The sequence below is a fragment of the Taudactylus pleione genome, unplaced genomic scaffold (assembly GCF_031769625.1).
Source record: "Taudactylus pleione unplaced genomic scaffold, aTauple2 ptg000076l, whole genome shotgun sequence".
In the NCBI taxonomy this organism is placed as follows: domain Eukaryota; kingdom Metazoa; phylum Chordata; class Amphibia; order Anura; family Myobatrachidae; genus Taudactylus; species Taudactylus pleione.
In genome coordinates, this window is record NW_028284478.1 from 408,074 (window position 1) to 435,455 (window position 27,382).

Sequence of the window (27,382 nt, forward strand, 5' to 3'; positions counted from 1 at the left end):
TGTATTTATCTTCTCTGTGTATGACTGAGATACATAAAATGTATCCTCTATATAACAATGATGTGGTCTGTTATTACTGCAGAGAGTGGTGCTGATATCTAATAGTATAATAATGTATTTATCTTCTCTGTGTATGACTGATATACATAATATGTATCCCCTATATAACAATGACGTGGTCTGTTATTACTGCAGAGAGTGGTGCTGATATATAATAGTATAATAATGTATTTATCTTCTCTGTGTATGACTGATATACATAATATGTATCCCCTATATAACAATGACGTGGTCTGTTATTACTGCAGAGAGTGGTGCTGATATCTAATAGTATAATAATGTATTTATCATCTCTGTGTATGACTGATATACATAATATGTATCCCCTATATAACAATGACATGATCTGTTATTACTGCAGAGAGTGGTGCTGATATATAATAGTATAATAATGTATTTATCTTCTCTGTGTATGACTGATATACATAAAATGTATCCCCTATATAACAACGTGGTCTGTTATTACTGCAGAGAGTGGTGCTGATATCTAATAGTATAATAATGTATTTATCTTCTCTGTGTATGACTGATATACATAATATGTATCCCCTATATAACAATGACGTGGTCTGTTATTACTGCAGAGAGTGGTGCTGATATCTAATAGTATAATAATGTATTTATCTTCTCTGTGTATGACTGATATACATAAAATGTATCCTCTATATAACAATGACGTGGTCTGTTATTACTGCGGAGAGTGGTACTGATATATAATAGTATAATAATGTATTTATCTTCTCCGTGTATGACTGATATACATAATATGTATCCCCTATATAACAACGACGTGGTCTGTTATTACTGCAGAGAGTGGTGCTGATATCTAATAGTATAATAATGTATTTATCTTCTCTGTGTATGACTGATATACATAAAATGTATCCCCTATATAACAATGACGTGGTCTGTTATTACTGCAGAGAGTGGTGCTGATATCTAATAGTATAATAATGTATTTATCTTCTCTGTGTATGACTGATATACATAAAATGTATCCCCTATATAACAACAACGTGGTCTGTTATTACTGCGGAGAGTGGTGATGATATATAATAGTATAATAATGTATTTATCTTCTCTGTGTATGACTGATATACATAATATGTATCCCCTATATAACAATGACGTGGTCTGTTATTACTGCAGAGTGGTGCTGATATCTAATAGTATAATAATGTATTTATCTTCTCTGTGTATGACTGATATACATAAAATGTATCCCCTATATAACAACGACGTGGTCTGTTATTACTGCAGAGAGTGGTGCTGATATGTAATAGTATAATAATGTATTTATCTTCTCTGTGTATGACTGATATACATAAAATGTATCCCCTATATAACAATGACGTGGTCTGTTATTACTGCAGAGAGTGGTGCTGATATATAATAGTATAATTATGTATTTATCTTCTCTGTGTATGACTGATATACATAATATGTATCCCCTATATAACAATGACGTGGTCTGTTATTACTGCAGAGAGTGGTGCTGATATCTAATAGTATAATAATGTATTTATCTTCTCTGTGTATGACTGATATACATAATATATATCCCCTATATAACAACGACGTGGTCTGTTATTACTGCAGAGAGTGGTGCTGATATGTAATAGTATAATAATGTATTTATCTTCTCTGTGTATGACTGATATACATAAAATGTATCCCCTATATAACAATGACGTGGTCTGTTATTACTGCAGAGAGTGGTGCTGATATCTAATAGTATAATAATGTATTTATCTTCTCTGTGTATGACTGATATACATAAAATGTATCCCCTATATAACAATGACGTGGTCTGTTATTACTGCAGAGAGTGGTGCTGATATGTAATAGTATAATAATGTATTTATCTTCTCTGTGTATGACTGATATACATAAAATGTATCCCCTATATAACAATGACGTGGTCTGTTATTACTGCAGAGTGGTGCTGATATCTAATAGTATAATAATGTATTTATCTTCTCTGTGTATGACTGATATACATATAATGTATCCCCTATATAACAACGACGTGGTCTGTTATTACTGCAGAGAGTGGTGCTGATATCTAATAGTATAATAATGTATTTATCTTCTCTGTGTATGACTGATATACATAATATGTATCCTCTATATAACAACGACGTGGTCTGTTATTACTGCAGAGAGTGGTGCTGATATCTAATAGTATAATAATGTATTTATCTTCTCTGTGTATGACTGATATACATAAAATGTATCCTCTATATAACAACGACGTGGTCTGTTATTACTGCAGAGAGTGGTGCCGATATCTAATAGACTAATAATGTATTTATCTTCTCTGTGTATGACTGATATACATAAAATGTATCCCCTATATAACAATGACGTGGTCTGTTATTACTGCAGAGAGTGGTGCTGATATCTAATAGTATAATAATGTATTTATCTTCTCTGTGTATGACTGATATACATAAAATGTATCCCCTATATAACAATGACGTGGTCTGTTATTACTGCAGAGTGGTGCTGATATCTAATAGAATAATAATGTATTTATCTTCTCTGTGTATGACTGATATATATAATATGTATCCCCTATATAACAATGACGTGGTCTGTTATTACTGCAGAGAGTGGTGCTGATATATAATAGTATAATAATGTATTTATCTTCTCTGTGTATGACTGATATACATAAAATGTATCCCCTATATAACAATGACGTGGTCTGTTATTACTGCAGAGAGTGGTGCTGATATCTAATAGTATAATAATGTATTTATCTTCTCTGTGTATGACTGATATACATATAATGTATCCCCTATATAACAATGACGTGGTCTGTTATTACTGCAGAGAGTGGTGCTGATATCTAATAGTATAATAATGTATTTATCTTCTCTGTGTATGACTGATATACATAAAATGTATCCCCTATATAACAATGACGTGATCTGTTATTACTGCAGAGAGTGGTGCTGATATCTAATAGTATAATAATGTATTTATCTTCTCTGTGTATGACTGATATACATATAATGTATCCCCTATATAACAATGACGTGGTCTGTTATTACTGCAGAGAGTGGTGCTGATATCTAATAGTATAATAATGTATTTATCTTCTCTGTGTATGACTGATATACATAAAATGTATCCCCTATATAACAATGACGTGGTCTGTTATTACTGCAGAGAGTGGTGCTGATATCTAATAGTATAATAATGTATTTATCTTCTCTGTGTATGACTGATATACATATAATGTATCCCCTATATAACAATGACGTGGTCTGTTATTACTGCAGAGAGTGGTGCTGATATCTAATAGTATAATAATGTATTTATCTTCTCTGTGTATGACTGATATACATAAAATGTATCCCCTATATAACAATGACGTGGTCTGTTATTACTGCAGAGAGTGGTGCTGATATCTAATAGTATAATAATGTATTTTATCTTCTCTGTGTATGACTGATATACATAAAATGTATCCCCTATATAACAATGACGTGGTCTGTTATTACTGCAGAGAGTGGTGCTGATATCTAATAGTATAATAATGTATTTATCTTCTCTGTGTATGACTGATATACATATAATGTATCCCCTATATAACAATGACGTGGTCTGTTATTACTGCAGAGAGTGGTGCTGATATCTAATAGTATAATAATGTATTTATCTTCTCTGTGTATGACTGATATACATAAAATGTATCCCCTATATAACAACGACGTGGTCTGTTATTACTGCAGAGAGTGGTGCTGATATCTAATAGTATAATAATGTATTTATCTTCTCTGTGTATGACTGATATACATAAAATGTATCCCCTATATAACAATGACGTGGTCTGTTATTACTGCAGAGAGTGGTGCTGATATCTAATAGTATAATAATGTATTTTATCTTCTCTGTGTATGACTGATATACATAAAATGTATCCCCTATATAACAATGACGTGGTCTGTTATTACTGCAGAGAGTGGTGCTGATATCTAATAGTATAATAATGTATTTATCTTCTCTGTGTATGACTGATATACATAATATGTATCCCCTATATAACAATGACGTGGTCTGTTATTACTGCAGAGAGTGGTGCTGATATCTAATAGTATAATAATGTATTTATCTTCTCTGTGTATGACTGATATACATAAAATGTGTCCCCTATATAACAACGTGGTCTGTTATTACTGCAGAGAGTGGTGCTGATATCTAATAGTATAATAATGTATTTATCTTCTCTGTGTATGACTGATATACATAAAATGTATCCCCTATATAACAATGACGTGGTCTGTTATTACTGCGGAGAGTGGTGCCGATATCTAATAGTATAATAATGTATTTATCTTCTCTGTGTATGACTGATATACATAAAATGTATCCCCTATATAACAACGTGGTCTGTTATTACTGCAGAGAGTGGTGCTGATATCTAATAGTATAATAATGTATTTATCTTCTCTGTGTATGACTGATATACATAAAATGTATCCCCTATATAACAATGACGTGGTCTGTTATTACTGCAGAGAGTGGTGCTGATATATAATAGTATAATAATGTATTTATCTTCTCTGTGTATGACTGATATACATAAAATGTATCCCCTATATAACAACGTGGTCTGTTATTACTGCAGAGAGTGGTGCTGATATCTAATAGTATAATAATGTATTTATCTTCTCTGTGTATGACTGATATACATAAAATGTATCCCCTATATAACAATGACGTGGTCTGTTATTACTGCAGAGAGTGGTGCCGATATCTAATAGACTAATAATGTATTTATCTTCTCTGTGTATGACTGATATACATAAAATGTATCCCCTATATAACAATGACGTGGTCTGTTATTACAGCAGAGAGTGGTGCTGATATCTAATAGTATAATAATGTATTTATCTTCTCTGTGTATGACTGATATACATAAAATGTATCTCCTATATAACAATGACGTGGTCTGTTATTACTGCAGAGAGTGGTGCCGATATCTAATAGTATAATAATGTATTTATCTTCTCTGTGTATGACTGATATACATAAAATGTATCCCCTATATAACAATGACGTGGTCTGTTATTACTGCAGAGAGTGGTGCCGATATCTAATAGACTAATAATGTATTTATCTTCTCTGTGTATGACTGATATACATAAAATGTATCCCCTATATAACAATGACGTGGTCTGTTATTACAGCAGAGAGTGGTGCTGATATCTAATAGTATAATAATGTATTTATCTTCTCTGTGTATGACTGATATACATAAAATGTATCCCCTATATAACAATGACGTGGTCTGTTATTACAGCAGAGAGTGGTGCTGATATCTAATAGTATAATAATGTATTTATCTTCTCTGTGTATGACTGATATACATAATATGTATCCCCTATATAATAATGACGTGGTCTGTTATTACTGCAGAGAGTGGTGCTGATATCTAATAGACTAATAATGTATTTATCTTCTCTGTGTATGACTGATATACATAAAATGTATCCCCTATATAACAATGACGTGGTCTGTTATTACTGCAGAGAGTGGTGCCGATATCTAATAGACTAATAATGTATTTATCTTCTCTGTGTATGACTGATATACATAAAATGTATCCCCTATATAACAATGACGTGGTCTGTTATTACTGCAGAGAGTGGTGCTGATATCTAATAGTATAATAATGTATTTATCTTCTCTGTGTATGACTGATATACATAAAATATAACCCCTATATAACAACAACGTGGTCTGTTATTACTGCAGAGAGTGGTGCTGATATCTAATAGTATAATAATGTATTTATCTTCTCTGTGTATGACTGATATACATAATATGTATCCCCTATATAATAATGACGTGGTCTGTTATTACTGCAGAGAGTGGTGCTGATATCTAATAGACTAATAATGTATTTATCTTCTCTGTGTATGACTGATATACATAAAATGTATCCTCTATATAACAATGACGTGGTCTGTTATTACTGCAGAGAGTGGTGCTGATATCTAATAGACTAATAATGTATTTATCTTCTCTGTGTATGACTGATATACATAAAATGTATCCTCTATATAACAATGACGTGGTCTGTTATTACTGCAGAGAGTGGTGCTGATATCTAATAGTATAATAATGTATTTATCTTCTCTGTGTATGACTGATATACATAAAATATAACCCCTATATAACAACAACGTGGTCTGTTATTACTGCAGAGAGTGGTGCTGATATCTAATAGTATAATAATGTATTTATCTTCTCTGTGTATGACTGATATACATAACATGTATCCTCTATATAACAATGACGTGGTCTGTTATTACTGCAGAGATTGGTGCTGATATCTAATAGTATAATAATGTATTTATCTTCTCTGTGTATGACTGATATACATAATATGTATCCCCTATATAACAATGACGTGGTCTGTTATTACTGCGGAGTGGTGACGATATCTAATAGACTAAAGACAATACTATAGGGGAGTGGCCTGGAGTAGCTAGGAGAAGGAAGCATTTTACCAGATCTCCTGTATATATCCTTCAATTATCCTGTTTTTCCTGGTTGTTTCTCCCCCAAACTGGATATTCCAGTGTTTTACCCTTTCTAGACTAACTGGGCTCTGAGGTGGAAGTTTGCAGTAGTGTCTCCCAGTGTATTTCCAGGAGTTTGCAGTGGCCAGGTCCTCTCTCACTGGGGCCCGTTTCTCTTATCTCCAGCTCCCGGGGCTGTCTCCTGTTGTTATACTTACCTGTGGACTCTATCCTGGTGCCTGACTGCGTCCTGTGGGATCCGGTATGTGTCTCCTGCTGGTTCTTATTTGTATCAGTTGAGGAGTATTGGAAGCGGACATCAGCCATCTTGTCTTCTTGGGCGGTGGCTGCAAGTGTCCCTGCGCACCAACATCTCTGCTGCTGCGGCTGATCTGCCCTGTTGTTCTCGACTTCAGTGGTCATCTGAGGATTTTTCCTGGGATTTCTCCTTTATACCTGCTGCCTGCTACCTCCCAGCTGTCGATCTCCTTGTGGCTGTGTGCTGGTAAGCTCTGGTGGTGTGCTAGCCTCCATCATCTTGCCAATGATTTCCCTCCTGGCTGCTGCTCAGGTTATCCTGCCTTGCTGTGATTATTATACTGGTGGCTACGTACCTCAAAGATGGCTGGCTCTATGCAGCAAATTATCCAGGCTATTAATGCCCTTACTCTGGGGCTGCCTTCCAAGCTTGAGGATGTGATGATCGTGTCTGTGAGTTCTGCAGCTGCTGTTCACATGTCTCCTGCAACAGTGCAATATTTGGATGTATTCTGTCCAAGGTCTGTGTTAACCTCCGATTCTGAAGCCCTCTCGGCTTATGGATGTCTCAAATTTGATGAGGTTCGTACAGAGATCCGTTCCCCACTTCCAACATACAAGTTAAAGTTCCGGGACTTAGCGTTAAAGTACTTCATGCCCCTTTTTATTTACTCTTCAATGCCAGAAAGTTTACAGAATTTATTGCTCCCATGCTCCATAGTGTCTCCTTGGGGAGATGGAGACGGGACTATTTCTATAATTTCACAAGAGGCTGAGGCCTGGACAGACTAAGATTAATAATTTGAAACCTAATATTTAGTTCTAAAGTCTTTGGATATTTTCATTTTGTTTATTATTTATCCAGTTGTTTGAATTATTTAATTACTTTTCTTATTTGGTTTTCATATATATAAGTACAATGTTACATATTTTATATGGAAGAAACACCATTCCTTTGAAATGTGGTAGAGCTGGGCAGAACCTAGCTTAGGGTCATTAGTCTATTGCTCTCATCAGATACATGGATTTCTGTTATCCTGTATTTCTGTGGATGGAGGTGGGGGGGTTAGGTAGTTTGTGTAGAATGGGGAAGGGAATTAGGGATCCAGGTATACCTAGGTTGAGGTTAGGTTATAAAGGGTGGGGGGTTTTGGGGTGGGTTGTTTTGATCTTTTTCTTTTAATTTCTTCTATTTATGTGTGTAGTTTTGATATCCAGGCAGATCTGGGAGTTTCCCCTTTTTTTTCTCTTATATTTGACACTCTATAATGTTACATATGCAATCAATATATTTAGAAGTGGTTAGTTTCTTTGTATGTGTATCTACGGATATATGATCCCGAAAGGCGCGTTCGGGCTCTTCATATTCTTTACATATATGATGAAGACTATGATGTATATCCTGTTTTTGATATAATGTCAGTCGCTTGTGTAACATGTCTTATGCTAATATATACTGTGTATTGTGTCTGTTTATTTACATCTGCTGTGCTATAATAGCCATTTTAAATTATTGTATAATCTTATTTATTTTCAAAATACTATGTGACTGGGGTGTTGCTACAGCCCTGTCTTGTATTAGCTCATAGAAATGCTTTTCTCTTGTGTGACATCTGATGTCTACCAAGACTTGATTTATGTTGAAAACATTTCCCACACTCACATGAAAATGGTTTCTCGCCTGTATGAGTTGTCTGATGTTTAACAAGATCTGATTTATTTATAAAACATTTCCCACACTCAGAGCATGGAAATGGCCTCTCACCAGTGTGACGTTTCTGATGTCTAACAAGATCTGATTTATATGTAAAACATTTCCCACACTCAGAACATGGAAATGGTTTCTCACCTTTGTGACGTCTCTGATGTTTAACAAGATCTAATTTATATCTAAAACATTTCCCACACTCAGAGCATGGAAATGGTTTCTCACCTATGTGAGTTTTCTGATGTTTAACAAGAGCTGATTTATATCTAAAAAATGTCCCACACTTAGAGCATGGAAATGGTTTCTCACCTGTGTGAGTTCTCTTATGTCTAACAAGATCATTTTTATATATAAAACATTTCCCACACTCAGAGCATGGAAATGGCCTTTCACCTGTGTGATGTCTCTGATGTGTAACAAGAACTGATTTATATGTAAAACATTTCCCACACACAGAACATAAAAATGGCCTCTCACCTGTGTGATGTCTCTGATGTGTAACAAGAACTGATTTATATGTAAAACATTTCCCACACTCAGAGCATGGAAATGGGTTCTCACCTGTGTGACTTCTTTGATGTATAACAAGAGCTGCTTTATATGTAAAACATTTCCCACACTGAAAACATGAAAATGGCTTCTCACCTGTGTGTGTTCTCTCATGTATAACAAGATCTGATTTCTCTGTAAAACATTTCACACACTGAGAACATGAAAATGGCTTCTCACCTGTGTGACGTCTCTTATGTCTATTAAGAGCTTTTTTATGTGGAAAATATTTCCCACATTCAGGACATGGAAATTGTTTCTCACCTGTGTGACTTCTCTGGTGTGTCACAAGAAGAGATTTACATGAAAAACATTTCCCACAGTTAGAACAGGGAGAGTTTTTATCACCGATATGAGCTGCACTATGTGTAACAAAAGCTGAGGTATCAGGTGAACAGTCCTCACGATTAGAGGGGTTAGATGATATTGCTGTACTGTGATGTACTGGATGTATATTTAGTATAATAGGGCTGTCTCCTAGATAAACTTGAGTGATGTTATCTTCTATTTCAATATCTTTAGACAAAATGAGATCTCCCTCCAGCTTGATGCTTGTGCGTCCATCTGCTAGAAATAAAATATCACTTATTATTCACAGCTCTTTATATAGTGCACACTGTGAATATATACTCATTCACATCAGTTCTTGCCCAAATGCAGCTTACCATCTATATTCGCTATCACATGTACATACATATACAAATTATGGTTAATTTGTTTCAGATGCCAATTAGCCTACCAGTATGATTTTTGGAGCGTTGGAGTAAACACATACAAACTCCACACAGATAACGCCTTGGTTGGGAACTCAGTTCTGTGAGACAGGAATGCTGACCACTACACCAACATGTTACTATAATGAATATGTTTATTTGTTTAATTTCAACTTGTAAACTGTGACCACTGTATTATAATTACAAATGTACAACAAATATGAGTCTCTATGAACACTGGTAAAGAGAAAATATAGGGTAAGCATGTTTAATCATAAACAAATTAGCGTTCGCTTTACATTACACCAGATATATAGCTTAATTTAGTATTCATTTCGAATAGCGCTTACTGCTTAATTCACTAAGATGTCCTCCAGGTAAGCTGCGCTCCACAGTCATTACCCATAAGTCCAGGGCCTGCTGAGTGAATGAAGGATCTTTCACCTATTCCTGCAGTACCTATTATCCCGAGTAATTACACATCAATGTCTGATTTCTGTCATAATATAACAGACAAAAATATTATGAAGGTTTTCCAGCTTTATAGACCCCATCTTGTCTGTCGTATGTATATATTAGGTAATGTTACCTTTGCCCTGCAATCTACGTAGAAGGAGGATTGTGTCCTTGCACTTTAATGCTAGCTAATTGGAATATAGATATTTCATCAGCACAATGGGATATTGTTAGTCACATATGTTCATAGTTATGTGGGCTAGCTTGCTGGGGAGGATATTGTTAGTCACACGTGCTCTTAGTTATGTGGGCTAGCTTGCTGGGGAGGATATTGGTAGTCACACATGCTCATAGTTATGTGGGCTAGCTTGCTGGGGAGGATATTGTTAGTCACACATGCTCATAGTTATGTGTGATAGCTTGCTGGGGAGGATATTGTTAGTCACACATGCTCATAGTTATGTGGTCTAGCTTGCTGGGGAGGATATTGTTAGTCACAGATGCTCATAGTTATGTGGGCTAGCTTGCTAGGGAGGATATTGTTAGTCACACATGCTCATAGTTATGTGGGCTAGCTTGCTGGGGAGGATATTGTTAGTCACACATGCTCATAGTTATGTGGGCTAGCTTGCTGGGGAGGATATTGTTAGTCACACGTGCTCTTAGTTATGTGGGCTAGCTTGCTGGGGAGGATATTGTTAGTCACATATGCTCATAGTTATGTGGCCTAGCTTGCTGGGGTGGATATTGTTAGTCACACAAGCTCATAGTTATGTGGGCTAGCTTGCTGGGGAGGATATTGGTAGTCACACATGCTCATAGTAATGGGCTAGCTTGCTGGGGAGGATATTGTTAGTCACACATCCTCATAGTTATGTGGGCCAGCTTGCTGGGGAGGATATTGTTAGTCACACATGCTCATAGTTATGTGATCTAGCTTGCTGGGGAGGATATTGTTAGTCACACATGCTCATAGTTATGTGGGCTAGCTTGCTGGGGAGGATATTGTTAGTCACACATGCTCATAGTTATGTGGGCTAGCTTGCTGGGGAGGATATTGTTAGTCACACAAGCTCATAGTTATGTGGGCTAGCTTGCTGGGGAGGATATTGTTAGTCACATATGCTCATAGTTAGGCCAGCTTGCTGGGGAGGATATTGTTAGTCACACATGCTCATAGTTATGTGGGCTAGCTTGCTGGGGAGGATATTGTTAGTCACACATGCTCATAGTTATGGGTGATAGCTTGCTGGGGAGGATATTGTTAGTCACACATGCTCATAGTTATGTGGGCTAGCTTGCTGGGGAGGATATTGTTAGTCACACAAGCTCATAGTTATGTGGCCTAGCTTGCTGGGGAGGATATTGTTAGTCACACATGCTCATAGTTATGTGGGCCAGCTTGCTGGGGAGGATATTGTTAGTCACACATGCTCATAGTTATGTGGGCTAGCTTGCTGGGGAGGATATTGTTAGTCACACATGCTCATAGTTATGTGGGCTAGCTTGGTGGGGAGGATATTGTTAGTCACACATGCTCATAGTTATGTGGGCTAGCTTGCTGGGGAGGATATTGTTAGTCACACATGCTCATAGTTATGGGTGATAGCTTGCTGGGGAGGATATTGTTAGTCACACATGCTCATAGTTATGTGGGCTAGCTTGCTGGGGAGGATATTGTTAGTCACACAAGCTCATAGTTATGTGGCCTAGCTTGCTGGGGAGGATATTGTTAGTCACACATGCTCATAGTTATGTGGGCCAGCTTGCTGGGGAGGATATTGTTAGTCACACATGCTCATAGTTATGTGGGCTAGCTTGCTGGGGAGGATATTGTTAGTCACACATGCTCATAGTTATGTGGGCTAGCTTGCTGGGGAGGATATTGTTAGTCACACATGCTCATAGTTATGTGGGCTAGCTTGCTGGGGAGGATATTGTTAGTCACACATGCTCATAGTTATGGGTGATAGCTTGCTGGGGAGGATATTGTTAGTCACACATGCTCATAGTTATGTGGGCTAGCTTGCTGGGGAGGATATTGTTAGTCACATATGCTCATAGTTATGTGGGCTAGCTTGCTGGGGAGGATATTGTTAGTCACACATGCTCATAGTTATGTGTGATAGCTTGCTGGGGAGGATATTGTTAGTCACACATGCTCATAGTTATGTGGGCTAGCTTGCTGGGGAGGATATTGTTAGTCACACATGCTCATAGTTATGTGTGATAGCTTGCTGGGGAGGATATTGTTAGTCACACATGCTCATAGTTATGTGGGCTAGCTTGCTGGGGAGGATATTGTTAGTCACACATGCTCATAGTTATGTGGGCTAGCTTGCTGCGGAGGATATTGTTAGTCACACATGCTCATAGTTATGGGTGATAGCTTGCTGGGGAGGATATTGTTAGTCACAGATGCTCATAGTTATGTGGGCTAGCTTGCTAGGGAGGATATTGTTAGTCACACATGCTCATAGTTATGTGGGCTAGCTTGCTGGGGAGGATATTGTTAGTCACACATGCTCATAGTTATGTGGGCTAGCTTGCTGGGGAGGATATTGTTAGTCACACGTGCTCTTAGTTATGTGGGCTAGCTTGCTGGGGAGGATATTGTTAGTCACATATGCTCATAGTTATGTGGCCTAGCTTGCTGGGGTGGATATTGTTAGTCACACAAGCTCATAGTTATGTGGGCTAGCTTGCTGGGGAGGATATTGGTAGTCACACATGCTCATAGTAATGGGCTAGCTTGCTGGGGAGGATATTGTTAGTCACACATCCTCATAGTTATGTGGGCCAGCTTGCTGGGGAGGATATTGTTAGTCACACATGCTCATAGTTATGTGATCTAGCTTGCTGGGGAGGATATTGTTAGTCACACATGCTCATAGTTATGTGGGCTAGCTTGCTGGGGAGGATATTGTTAGTCACACATGCTCATAGTTATGTGGGCTAGCTTGCTGGGGAGGATATTGTTAGTCACACAAGCTCATAGTTATGTGGGCTAGCTTGCTGGGGAGGATATTGTTAGTCACATATGCTCATAGTTAGGCCAGCTTGCTGGGGAGGATATTGTTAGTCACACATGCTCATAGTTATGTGGGCTAGCTTGCTGGGGAGGATATTGTTAGTCACACATGCTCATAGTTATGGGTGATAGCTTGCTGGGGAGGATATTGTTAGTCACACATGCTCATAGTTATGTGGGCTAGCTTGCTGGGGAGGATATTGTTAGTCACACAAGCTCATAGTTATGTGGCCTAGCTTGCTGGGGAGGATATTGTTAGTCACACATGCTCATAGTTATGTGGGCCAGCTTGCTGGGGAGGATATTGTTAGTCACACATGCTCATAGTTATGTGGGCTAGCTTGCTGGGGAGGATATTGTTAGTCACACATGCTCATAGTTATGTGGGCTAGCTTGGTGGGGAGGATATTGTTAGTCACACATGCTCATAGTTATGTGGGCTAGCTTGCTGGGGAGGATATTGTTAGTCACACATGCTCATAGTTATGGGTGATAGCTTGCTGGGGAGGATATTGTTAGTCACACATGCTCATAGTTATGTGGGCTAGCTTGCTGGGGAGGATATTGTTAGTCACACAAGCTCATAGTTATGTGGCCTAGCTTGCTGGGGAGGATATTGTTAGTCACACATGCTCATAGTTATGTGGGCCAGCTTGCTGGGGAGGATATTGTTAGTCACACATGCTCATAGTTATGTGGGCTAGCTTGCTGGGGAGGATATTGTTAGTCACACATGCTCATAGTTATGTGGGCTAGCTTGCTGGGGAGGATATTGTTAGTCACACATGCTCATAGTTATGTGGGCTAGCTTGCTGGGGAGGATATTGTTAGTCACACATGCTCATAGTTATGGGTGATAGCTTGCTGGGGAGGATATTGTTAGTCACACATGCTCATAGTTATGTGGGCTAGCTTGCTGGGGAGGATATTGTTAGTCACATATGCTCATAGTTATGTGGGCTAGCTTGCTGGGGAGGATATTGTTAGTCACACATGCTCATAGTTATGTGTGATAGCTTGCTGGGGAGGATATTGTTAGTCACACATGCTCATAGTTATGTGGGCTAGCTTGCTGGGGAGGATATTGTTAGTCACACATGCTCATAGTTATGTGTGATAGCTTGCTGGGGAGGATATTGTTAGTCACACATGCTCATAGTTATGTGGGCTAGCTTGCTGGGGAGGATATTGTTAGTCACACATGCTCATAGTTATGTGGGCTAGCTTGCTGCGGAGGATATTGTTAGTCACACATGCTCATAGTTATGGGTGATAGCTTGCTGGGGAGGATATTGTTAGTCACACATGCTCATAGTTATGTGGGCTAGCTTGCTGGGGAGGATATTGTTAGTCACACATGCTCATAGTTATGTGGGCTAGCTTGCTGGGGAGGATATTGTTAGTCACACATGCTCATAGTTATGTGGGCTAGCTTGCTGGTGAGGATATTGTTAGTCACACATGCTCATAGTTATGTGGGCTAGCTTGCTGGGGAGGATATTGTTAGTCACACATGCTCATAGTTATGTGGGCTAGCTTGCTGGGGAGGATATTGTTAGTCACACAAGCTCATAGTTATGTGGGCTAGCTTGCTGGGGAGGATATTGTTAGTCACACATGCTCATAGTTATGTGTGATATCTTGCTGAGACCAGTAGCCGGTACTGTGACCTTGGTGCCTACAGAATAACCTGCATATTGTTATGTCATTAAGCTGAAGTCAGACAGAGAGCAGAAACAAGAGAATGATGATCCTAGGAATAATAAGAGACCAATATAAAAGTAGCCGTTATATAAACAGTAAATGAATGGCAGCTGTATGGAGATAAAATACCATAAGTCACAATGCTATATATAATAGAAAATATGATGTGAATTAGAAATAACTCCATATATGTAGTTTGTTATTACAGCAGACTGATACAAGCTTGTGTAATTTTGGCCGTGCAGGTGAGAATGAGACCCCGAGGCTGAGAACAGCTAGAAGCCGGCACTATGGAGAAACGGGATACAGTCAGCATCCCACCTTACGGGATGCCGACGGTCTAACTACAGGCGCCGGATTCCAAACAGTAGTCAGGATCCCGGCTCCAGTATACCGTCCGCCAGCACACAGTGATATGATGTGAGGGGGAGAGCAGGAGTATAATAGGGGCTTATGGCTCCTGATGTATGAGATACACCAGAGAGTGTGGGGAGGAGACTGGTCAGATCTCTGGGCTGGTAACACACAGTGACATGATGTGAGGGGGAGAGGAGTATAGTAGGGTCCTGATGTATGAGATACACCAGAGAGTGTGGGGAGGAGACTGGTCAGATCTCTGGACTGGTAACACACAGTGACATGATGTGAGGGGGAGAGGAGTATAATAGGGTCCTGATGTATGAGATACACCAGAGAGTGTGGGGAGGAGACTGGTCAGATCTCTGGACTGGTAACACACAGTGACATGATGTGAGGGGGAGAGCAGGAGTATAATAGGGGCTGATGTCTCCTGATGTATGAGATACACCAGAGAGTGTGGGGAGGAGACTGGTCAGATCTCTGGGTTGGTAGCACACAGTGACATGATGTGAGGGGGAGAGCAGGAGTATAATAGGGGCTGATGGCTCCTGATGTATGCGATACACCAGAGAGTGTGGGGAGGAGACTGGTCAGATCTCTGGGCTGGTAACACACAGTGACATGATGTGAGGGGGAGAGCAGGAATATAAATGGGGCTGATGGCTCCTGATGTATGAGATACACCAGAGTGTGGGGAGGAGACTGGTCAGATCTCTGGGCTGGTAACACACAGTGATATGATGTGAGGGGGAGAGCAGAAGTATAATAGGGGCCCGATGGCTCCTGATGTATGAGATACACCAGAGTGTGGGAGGAGACTGGTCAGATCTCTGGGCTGGTAACACACAGTGACATGATGTGAGGGGGAGAGCAGGAGTATAATAGGGGCTGATGGCTCCTGATGTATGAGATACACCAGAGAGTGTGGGGAGGAGACTGGTCAGATCTCTGGGCTGGCAACACACATTAAGTGAAGAGGAGAGCAGGAGCATAATAGGGGCTGATGGCTCCTCATGTATGAGATACACCAGAGAGTGTGGGGAGGAGACTGGTCAGATCTCTGGGCTGGTAACACACAGTGATATGATGTGAGGGGGAGAGCAGGAGTATAATAGGGGCTGATGGCTCCTGATGTATGAGATACACCAGAGAGTGTGGGGAGGAGACTGGTCAGATCTCTGGGCTGGTAACACACAGTGATATGATGTGAGGGGGAGAGAAGGAGTATAATAGGAGCTGATGGCTCCTGACTCCCCCACTGGGCTGATACATTTCCCTCATTAGTCTGTACTGACAGAGGAGTGTGTAGGATAAGAGATTGCTGTAGTGACTGACCAAGGCAAATATGTGACTCTGTTTTGTACTTAGTGATCATTACTCACCTGTGCTGATATCTGTAGGGATTTCCTTCTCACACTGCTGATCCTTCATTACATACGTCTTTTCTTCTCTCTCTAAATCTTTTGCCTTATTATCAGTCTCATATGTCTCTTCTTCTCTGTCTATATCTTCTGCCTTATTATCAGTCTCATATGTCTCTTCTTCTCTGTCTATATCATTTATTGTAATATTAGTCAGATCTTCACCCTAATTAAATCATAGAAAAAACAATCACATAATATCTGATGTCATTACATGAAATGTAACAGTATAATATCAGTGCCATAGACACACAGCTCCTCTGCACATCATATAGGGCCTGATTCTGGGGGAGGGGGTAAAGCAAAAACAAGTAACTTTGCACCAAGACAAACCATGCTGCATTACAGGGGGGCAAAAACATTTAATTTTTGCATGCAGGGTAAATACTGAACAGCTTTGTTACACAGTAATTTAGATTTCAGTTTGGATAACCCCCCCCCCCCTCAAAATCTAAATCCATCTTGTGGCAGGAGGGTCACGGAGCCACAGCTGAGTAGGATGGTTTTTAGGAGCAGAGTGGGTTGGGACATACTCACCGCCTGATTACCTGGGTGTAGGATGCTTTGCAGGTCTGGTGCAGGTCTTGCAGCTTGCTGAGATATCAGCAAGGTAACAGCACCTGTGAGCATGGCTTAAAGCTTTCCTGAGAACAAGTATCAGGGCTCCTGGTGCTGAAAAAGTCGGCCAGGCGATATGCTGGGTAGGAGTGTGGTTAGCATCATGGTGCCGGGACCAGGAGGGTCCACTGATCTTATGTATATCGGCTGTGACCGAAGGTATAAACCCACTGCTGTGATTGCTGTATTATACACCTGCTGCTCTGATTGCTGTATTATACACCAGAAAATGACAGCGTCTGAGGACACGGGGGCGTTCTTCAACACCTTTGAGAGAACTATGACACGCCTAGGTTGGGTTACGGAGGAATGGGTAAGTAGATTGGCGCCATACTTAAAAGAGCAGCTCAAAGAGCTTACACTGACCTACCTGAGCAGCAAGCAGCTTCATATACCCACCTAAAGGCAGCTATACTTGCTAGGATAAGGGTGATGGGACCTGGCAATGCTTAAAGTTTCCATGACTGGGAGTTTTCCCCTTCACAGGCTCCCCAAATACAGTTAGCAGAGTTGGCCAGATTGGGTAAAGCATGTTTAAAACCCAAGGCAAATGCGGTTTAGGGGGCGAATGAGGGGAGTAAGGGCATGTTCATCGCCATTGTCCAAAGCATTCTTAACCCGTGGAATGTGCCACAGGCCAAGTGGCCAGACCAACTATCAGCATGTGCATCAGGCTTTCCTCTCCTAAGGACTTGACTCTGTCCTGAGTGGCACTACAAATTGAAGGCCATGAGGTCTGGGCCCTTGTGGATACAGGGAGCAAACTATTTATGGTGTCCAGAGAATTAGTTACAAAAGAAGCGGACCAAGTATTAACCTCCTGTGAGGGTGCTGTGTTTACATGGGGCTACTGAAGAACATTCCTGAGTACAATTGTAACAGCAGTTTTTCAAAAATCACCATACCTCCTAATATAGGGATGGATTTTCCCTTGTTATGGGTCGGGCCAATAAAGATAAGCCAGAGATCGACAATCGAAAAAAGACGCCCTTCGGACACAGTACCTTTGAATGTGCTCATGAAGTGGGAACTGAGGAGGAGACTCAGAAATATTCCGGAAGATAAGGAATTGGCTAACATATCGTCCTGTCCATTGTCCAAGGGCATAGTGAAACCAGTAATGGCCACAGAATGGCCAGGGGAACATTGTATGGACAATAACTGGTCGCCTATAGAAAAGGATGTCTTTACAGGTCTTTTCACAGGGTTAGCTAAATGATAGTAACTTGGTGAATGCTTTCCAAAATGTGGTTAAGATAAATGGCAGAATAAAGACAACACTAATGCCAGTGAGCACCACATATTTTGCATTGAAAGGTGACTTATTGTATCGGGTTGCCTATGTGCAAGGTACAAAGTTAGACCAGTTGTTGGTTCCCCTGGTACATGAACCGTTGGTACTTCAGATGGCTCACGCGGATTTGGGGAGGGCATTTGGGGGGGGCAGTAAAAACTCTTCAGTGAATACAATGTAGATTTTTTAGGCCTCGCATCTATGCAGCAGTAAAGTAATTTTTTGCAGTAATAGTCCCCTGGCCACAATTTAGAGCGCTCTTGGTACCCCTGCCGGTCATTGCAGTCCCGTTTGAATGGATTGGGATAGATCTAGTAGGTACGGTTAAGAAGTCAGCTCGAGGTCACCAATATATATTGTTGAAATTAGACTATGCTACTAGATATCCCAAAGAAATACCAAATTGAAATATTAAATCTGATGAAAGACCTTTGTTGGTTAGGGGTGGAAAGGATAATGAATTCGGTGTACTACCCACAGCTAATGGTTTGGTAGAGCGGTTCAACCACACTCTTAAACAAACGATTAAACGAGCTGTAGGTCAAGACAGTTGAGACTGGGATCTGTTGCTGCCCTATTTGATGTTTGCAGTCCGGGAAGTGCCACAATCTTCTACAGCTTTAAGCCCATTTTTATGGGAGACAGCCCCAGGGAGTTCTAGACTTGTTAAAACAGGGATGGGAACAGCCACCAGCCCAGGACCCTAACGTTGTGCAGTTTGTGTCCCAGCTGTAAAACTGTTTAGGACTAATAAATCCCTTGGTAAAAGACCTTATGGACCAAGCCCAGCAGCGACAGAAACACAACTATGATACAACTGCAGTAGTTTGGTCCTTTAAACCTGGTGACAAGGTGTTAGTCCATGTTCCCATTGAAGAAAGTAAATTGTATGCCCTTTGGCAAGGACCATATGAGGTTATTGAAGCAGTAGGACAACTCAATTACAAGGTACACCAAGAAGGTAAAAGAAAGGTAGAACAGGTTTATCACGTTATCCTGTATACAACCCTGGTGAGAGAGTATGATCTGAACCTCAGGTTTCACTATAAAACTCAATAAACTGCGTTGTACCAATTAAAGAGACGTTACAACCAAAATCAACAAGCCATAGATATGGTAAAACGGAATCAAAATGCTTTCTCCCCCATTCTGGGTAGAACCCAAATTATAAAACATTATATTGTCACCCCACTGGGGTTTGTTGTGTATCAAGGACCTTATTGAATAACTGTCGCTAAACGGGGAGCCATAAATAGGAGGTAGAGGACATGATTCGACTGGGTGTAATAGAAGAGACGAGTAGTAAGTGGAACAATCCCATGGTGTTAGTGCCCAAACCCTCGGGAGCTTTGAGATTCTGTAATCTCCTCCCCTCTCATCTATGGAGTGATGAAGCGATCGGATTACCAAAGTGATGATCCACGGCCAGCTGCTGGCTGTGCTTCTGGTAGCTGGCCCCTGCGAAGATGATCTAAGCAGGGGCCAGCTACAGATGTGTCCTCATACTGTATGAGTCATATATCAAGCCTCCTTGCGTGCTAAACAGCCCTTCTAGTCGAGCCATGCCGTGACCCGGTAGCGCCGAGCATCTTTGCGTGCGACTTTTTTGCACAGCTGTGTGAATTGTTAGCCCAAGCAGCTTCTGCTGATTACTATGATATGCGGCATGCCTATATTCTATGCGTTTGTGTCAGATGTTGGGGTGCAGAGAGCCAGGAATGAGAGGGGGGCCCAAAGCATATTCTGGCACCTGGGCCCACCACTGCTAAGGGCATTTAGCAAATCCCATTAGCAGAAACGCCAGAGGGATTGTTTCAATACTGAATATTATCATTTAGTTTACATGGTGCCCCTGCGACATTACAAAGAGCAATGAATAAACTGCTGAGGCCTCATCAAGAGAAGTCAGCTGCATACTTAGATCATATTGTCATTTGAAGTCAAGACTGCGAGTCACACCTCTCAAAAGGTGGAGGCCGTTCTTGACTCCCTCCGGGCGCATGGGTTTACTGCCAACCCTGAGAAATGCGCCATCAGTTTGTCAGAGGGGAGGAGAAGGAAAGGTGGATCACAAATGCGGAGTAACGTCCGGGTAGGCGAATGGGCAAGCTCGCCTGGAAGTCGGTCAGCTTCACCTAAGTTAAGGTTAAGTTAAAGTTAAGAAATATATCTCACAAAGAGGGTATGTGGAAGGAGAGTCCCGGAGCCACAGCTGAGGCCATTCAGGTGCAGAGTGAGTTGGGACATACTCACCACCTCGTTACCTGGGTGTAGGACGTTATGCAGCTTGCTCAGATCATCAGTCAGGTAATGATCAGCACCTGAGAGCTTGACTTAAAGATTTCCTGAGAACAAGGATCAAGGATCCTGATGCTGAACAAGTCGGCCAGGCAATAGGTTTGATAGGTTTACTGCCAACCCTGAGAAATGCACCATCAGAATGTAGTTAGCCATGGACAAGTAAAGCCCTAAATGAATAAAGTGGATACCGTATCCTCATGGCCTAAACCAGAAAGGAAAACACAACTTAGGACCTCTATTTTGTTAGTGGGCTACTATCTGGATTTTGTGACCAAAGCAGCGCCAATAACCAAATGCTTCAAGAAAAAGAATCCAGATAGCATAGTCTAGACTAGTTATGCAGAGGCATCTTGGAAAAATGTAACCACTTAACTGGTTAAAATTTTTCCCTAAAATGTCACCAAAATTGTACATTTTTTTATGATCACATTAAATAGCTATTTAAACCTGATTTAAAATATATATTTTTTTTTTAACAAAAATGCAAAATCAAGTTTAAATAGCTATTAATTACATGATGAATGTGATAATAAAAAAATCAACAATTATTGAAAAATAATAATATAGTTTAAAAAACCCCCACTGTATTAACTTTAATATATTTACAACGGAGCCATGGCAGTGCGGAGGGAATATATATATATATATATATATATATATCTATCAGAAATCCACTGCACTCGCCACTCCCAGATTTGGGGTGCAGCAGACCTGCACTCGCCACTCCCAGGCCTGGGGTGCAAGTGGCTTGTGACCACATTGCTTAAATAAATAAAAACACAAAACTCAGCACTCACTATAATACATAAATAATGGGGTTCTGGTTCATGGATTGATCAATGCATTTAAGCCTGCAGCCCACATCACGGGACCCCATTTCCGGGACCAGAGTGCTGAGGGGCCGATTCAGACCCACTCGCTAAGTTTGACGCTAGCTGGCGATTTTTGTGTTCTGCGCATGTGTATGGTTCGCAGTTCATGTACCAGTCATTGCGATCGGGAAACGATTGCCCTTAATACACAGACAGTCCGCTAGTTTGAGTGACAGAAAGTGCCGTTTGTGGGTGGTAACAGGGGAAGGTGCTTGTGAACGGGGGAGGTGTGCTGCGAATGCAGGCGTGTCTGACCGTCAAAATGGCATTTACAGGGCATACATACTTCAATGGGAGCGTCATTGTACACGTCACCTGGCTCTTTTTTTGACTGAGGCACTCGCAGTGCTTGCGGTAGGGTAGGGTCTACTACAAGCACTGCGTTTGCCTTCGATGGTTCTCAATGGTTTAATACACTTCCTGGAGATGACGTGTGTTGCAAAGGGAAAGGGGGCGGCATTAGACCAGCTTGCGATCACACAGCCGCCGCACGCTAAGACATAAAGGGTGTCCTTAAGCCAGGCCTTGTGATCACAAAATTTGCACACCCGGCCCCATTTGGCTGCGTGCAATCGCGGCTTAGCGAGCGGGTCTGAATTGGGCCCGAGTTTTGTGTTTTTATATACATATTGATAATTATTTTTCTTCGAGGTCCAAAGGAATTACTTTGGGATATGAAGTTGTGCCAAACAGCAAAGCTTTGGAGCTCCCAGCATGCACTGGTCCTCCTTCCTATATACCCCGCCCCCAGCCACAGGCATTCATTTGTAAACAAGCCACGGCATGAGACGGAGAGTGGAGAAGGAAGAAAAATGACACAAGAAACACTCAACATTCAAAGAGGGAATCTGTGAAGAAAAGGCTAAAGAACAGATCCCGAGGCCAGGTGCGTCAGGGTAGGCGCCCTGTGGACCCTATAGACCTTGAAGAAAAGAGAATTATCAAAGGTATGTTATACCAAAATTCTGTATTTCTTCTTCGGGTTCCATAGGGTCCACAGGAATTACCTTGGGGACATTCTAAAGCAGTTCCCTTAAGGGTGGGGACGCTCCTGCGCAGAGAGGAGAGTCCGCCGCCCAAAGGAAGCATCCTGGGAGGCAAACGTATCAAAAACATAAAACTGGATAAACGTATTAACAGAAGACCAAGTGGCTGCCTTGCAAAGCTGTTCAGCCGAGGCACCATGTCTTACCGCCCACGATGATCCAACAGACCGAGTGGAATGTGCTGTCACCTTGTTAGGAACAGGGAGACCAGCCTGTGTATAGACTTGAGAAATAGTCATATGATGCCAGCGAGCTAACATTTGTTTGTTTGCTGGCCAACCTCATTTGTGAAATCCATATAACACAAAGAGAGTCTGATTTCCTGATGGAACTGGTCCGATCCACGTAAATACGAAGGGCTCAAACCACATCCAGGGAAGCTTCACCTGCAGACAGGTCTAAAGACTGAAAGGCTGGGACTACAATGTCCTCATTTATATGAAAATGGGAAACAACCTTTGGGAGGTAGCCCGTCTTGGTATGGAGGACAGCTCTATTTTGATGAGAAATCAAATATGGAGAGCGACATGACAGAGCTGCCAAGTGAGAATCTCTGCGAGCTGATGAGATGGCGAGGAGCAAAAGTGTTTTCCCTTTCAGCCATATCAAGTCCACCTTATCCAAGGGTTCAAAAGGATGCTACTGCAGCGCCCTGTGAACCAAAGACAAATCCCACAGTGCCACCGGTGGGAGAAATGAAGGTTGCACCCGAAGAGCCCCCTGAAAGAATGTACTAACACCCTGCAAAGGGGCAATCTTGCACTGGAACCGAACGGTCAAAGCAGAAACTTGGACGCTCAAGGTAGCCAGGCAAAGACCTAAGTCTAATCCAGCCTGAAGAAAAGCAAGTACTCTTGATAACTTGAAAAACTCATATTTTCTGTGGGAGCACCAAAGAAAAAATTAATGCCAAATTCTGTGATAAATGCGAGCAGAAGCAGGCTTCCTTGCTCTCAGCATCCCTTGTTCTGGACCCATACCTGGGCACCTTGTGGTTGTGACATGACGCCATGAGGTCTATGTCTAGTAATCCCCACCTGTCACCAGAAGTTGGAATACATCCGGATGAAGAGCCCATTCTTCGGCGTGTATGTCCTGGCGACTTAGGAAGTCCACTTCCCAGTTGAGAACACCTGGGATGAATATTGCCGAGATTGCTGGAAGATGGCCTTCTGCCAACAGCAGAATCTTTGCCACTTCCTTCATGGCTGCCGGACTTCATGTGCCTTCTTGATGATTGATGTAGGCCACTGCTGTCGCATTGTCGGACTGAACCTGGACAGGCCTGCCCTGTAGGAGGTCCTGTGCCAGTATGAGTGCTTTGTGCACTGCTTGAAGCTCCAATATATTTATTGGCAGGTGACTTTCCTGGTCCATCCACCTTCCCTGAAAGGTGTGATGACCCGTCACTGCTACTCATCCTCGCAGACTTTCGTCCGTGGTGAGGAGTAACCATTTCGGGATCCTTAACGGACGACCCTTGTCTAAATGTCTATCCGATGATACTGACCATCCCACTGGGCCAGGATCCACAGCTGTAGGGAACTGGAGTGGAACTGGGCATAAGCCAATATGTTCAATGTGGCAACCATGGAGCCCAGGCCCTGCATAGCCAAGTGAACTGACAGTTTGCTTGCACAGTAGATTGTGGACACGAGACTGTAGTGCTACAATCTTGTCCTCTGGTAGAAGAATCCTCTGTCCCAGAGAGACCCCCAAGTGCACCATTTGCTGAGTTGGAAAAAAAGACGTTTTCCAATTGATTACCCAGCCGTGCTTCTGTAAGCAGGCAATGGTCAACCGTAGATGACCTTGCAACATCTCCTGAGACTGTTCCAATATCAGAAAGTCATCTAGATATGGCAGTGTCCTGACTACTTGTTGCCTGAGATCAGCCATCATGACTGCTATTATCTTGGTAAATACCCGAGGTGCTGTGGCCAGACCGAAGAGTAGAGCCTGAAATTGGTAATGCTGCTGATTTACCGCCAACCTGAGAAAGGCCTGGTGGGATCTTGCAATCGGGACATGCTGATATGCATCCTGTATATCCATTGAGACCATGAAGTCTCCATGCTCCATCGCCAGCATAATTGACCGTAGGGCTTCCATAGGGAATTTGGGCACCTTAATGAATCTGTTGAGAGACTTCAGATTCAGGATAGAGCGGTACAACCCATTGGGTTTTTGAATAACAAATAAATTTGAATAACCAATAACCTGTGGCGTCATAGGAATGGGGACTATGACTCCTGACCTCAAGAGGGACCCAATAGACTCCCGGTAGCCCAAAGCTCTGACCGGGTCTGAAGGAGGTTTGGACCCACAAACCTTTGAGAGGGATGCCTCAGGAATGTGATGGCATAACCCTGAGACCAGCTCTCGCACCCAGGCATCTGTAGTTGTCTGATGCGAGGCCTGGGTGAACTGTAAAAGTCAGCCTCCAACCCAGACATCCGGGGGAGGCCCGCCCCATCAGACAGTAAACTTACCGTCTGGCTTGGAAGCAGGGTGCTTTCTTGACCAAGATTTCTTGGGCTGCGGTTTCCTATAGGACTGACTTTGTCTGGAGGAGGACTGTTTTTTTTGTCTTTTGTAGACGAAAGGACCGAGAAGACGACTGCCTCCTAGGAGTAGTTGTAGATGGCAATTCAGCAGACTTCGGTGTTGCCAAAGAAGTCATTATGTCATCCGGCTCTGGTCCAAACAGTACCTTCCCCGTAAAAGGCAAAGATTCTAGAGCCTTTTAGAACCCTGCATCCGACTTCCAGGTGTTTAGCCAGAGGGATCTTCGGGCTGCAACTGAGCTTGCAGAGACCTTAGAAGCCAGGATACCTGCGTCAATAGCCGCTTCCCCAATATACACATCTGCTTCTCGTATTTGACCGAGAAGAGACTGCTGCTCTCTGGTTGCATCAGGCATAGTATTTTCCAGAGAATTTATCCAATTCGCCATAGCCTTGGCCACCCAGGCTACAGATGCAGCTGGCCTGGTAATAGCTCCAGACAATGAAAACATTGATTTCAAATAAATGTCAAGTTTTCTATCTGTAACCTCTTTCAAAGAGGATGCTACAGGAATGGGTAACGTAGCGCTCCTGATCAATCTTGTAACATAAGCATCTATTGTTGGGAGAACTTCCCATTTGTTACACTCCCCTGGTGCAAATGGGTACCGAGAGGCTATATTCCTTGTAGCAAGAAAATGCTTATTAGGAGTACTCCATGCTTCAGACATGAGATTTGTCAGCTGCCCAGACTGAGGGAAATAATCCTTAGTCACTCTCTGACGTCTAAAGTTTGGCTCCTTAGATGTCAGAGGAACCTCCTCCTCCTCTATATTGAGGACAGATCTAACTGCTCTTACTAGAGAGGGAACATCCACTAGGGACCAATGGTCTTCTTTCACTGAGACAGACCCAGAACTGTGAGTATCAGAGTCTGATGAGGAGGTCGAGTCAAGCTCCTGAGGCAACACATGACGAGAACCTCTTTTATACCCCTGCTCTATTACTACCACGGTTCTATCCACCTGCGGAGAGGCTGAAGACGGCAGTATACTCTGACTAGAGTGATCAGCAGAATTAACCCAACATGAATTCATGGGGGGCATACACATAGGGTGATGCACATGCTGTGAACACCCCATAGCATGAGGCACCACAGCAGCAGGAGTTCGTACCTCTGTGGCTTTGTCTATTAAATAGGACAAAACCTGAGGCGTAATGGCCATCCAAGATGACTCCAGTGCTGGTGCAGATATATACCGGATATATTAGGTAGCTATTTGCAACAGTTATTACACAATCCATTCTGGTTAACATCCTGGTCAGACAGGCCTGCAGAACAGGACTTACAGGACATAAGCACTGGAGGGTTCTCATCCTCACCTTTACCTTCAGACAATGTATAAATGGTATAAGGTGTACAGTATAAATGCAATGTGACCTTTTATCAATGAGACACCCCACACACACCTCAGAGGGATAAGGAGAAACACAGTGATAGATATACCTGACAGCTTTGAATATACAGGCAGTGTACACACAGCAGCTAGTATTCACAGTCACATACAATGCATAAATACGCACTTTTCCTAAGCAATATGGACTCTGAATCAACTAACCAGCCCTGCCAGGAAAATGGTAGGATATAGAGTGCGCTGTATACCAAACCCAAGGGAGAGGTATATACAGACTAAACCTCTGAGACCAACCACTTCAGCAGTACACGGGACAAACGCTAAACTGCGAGCGTCTCACACACGAGGTGGTCAATTATAGCACGCCAGACGCAGGTATCTATACCTGGAAGTTTGTGTCTGGGGGGAGGAGCGGCCTGGGGACAGCCTATCTCCCCTAGACTGCCATTTTGACAGCGGGGTACGCTGATCTTAAAGTAGTAAGACGGGAACTAGTGCGCTCTAGTTTGTCTTACCACCCATCCCCGGCG

The 27,382-nt window shown here is 41.8% G+C and overlaps 1 protein-coding gene across 1 annotated transcript in view; it reads right to left on the minus strand.

Moving 5' to 3' along the window:
• LOC148532444 (uncharacterized) overlaps positions 1-27,382 on the minus strand; it is a 301,272-nt gene that overhangs the window by 188,412 nt on the left and 85,478 nt on the right. Inside the window, 2 exon segments of the mRNA XM_088467804.1 lie at positions 8,443-9,681; positions 16,761-16,965. Of these exon segments, the coding sequence (XP_088323930.1) occupies positions 8,443-9,681; positions 16,761-16,965 (1,444 nt within the window).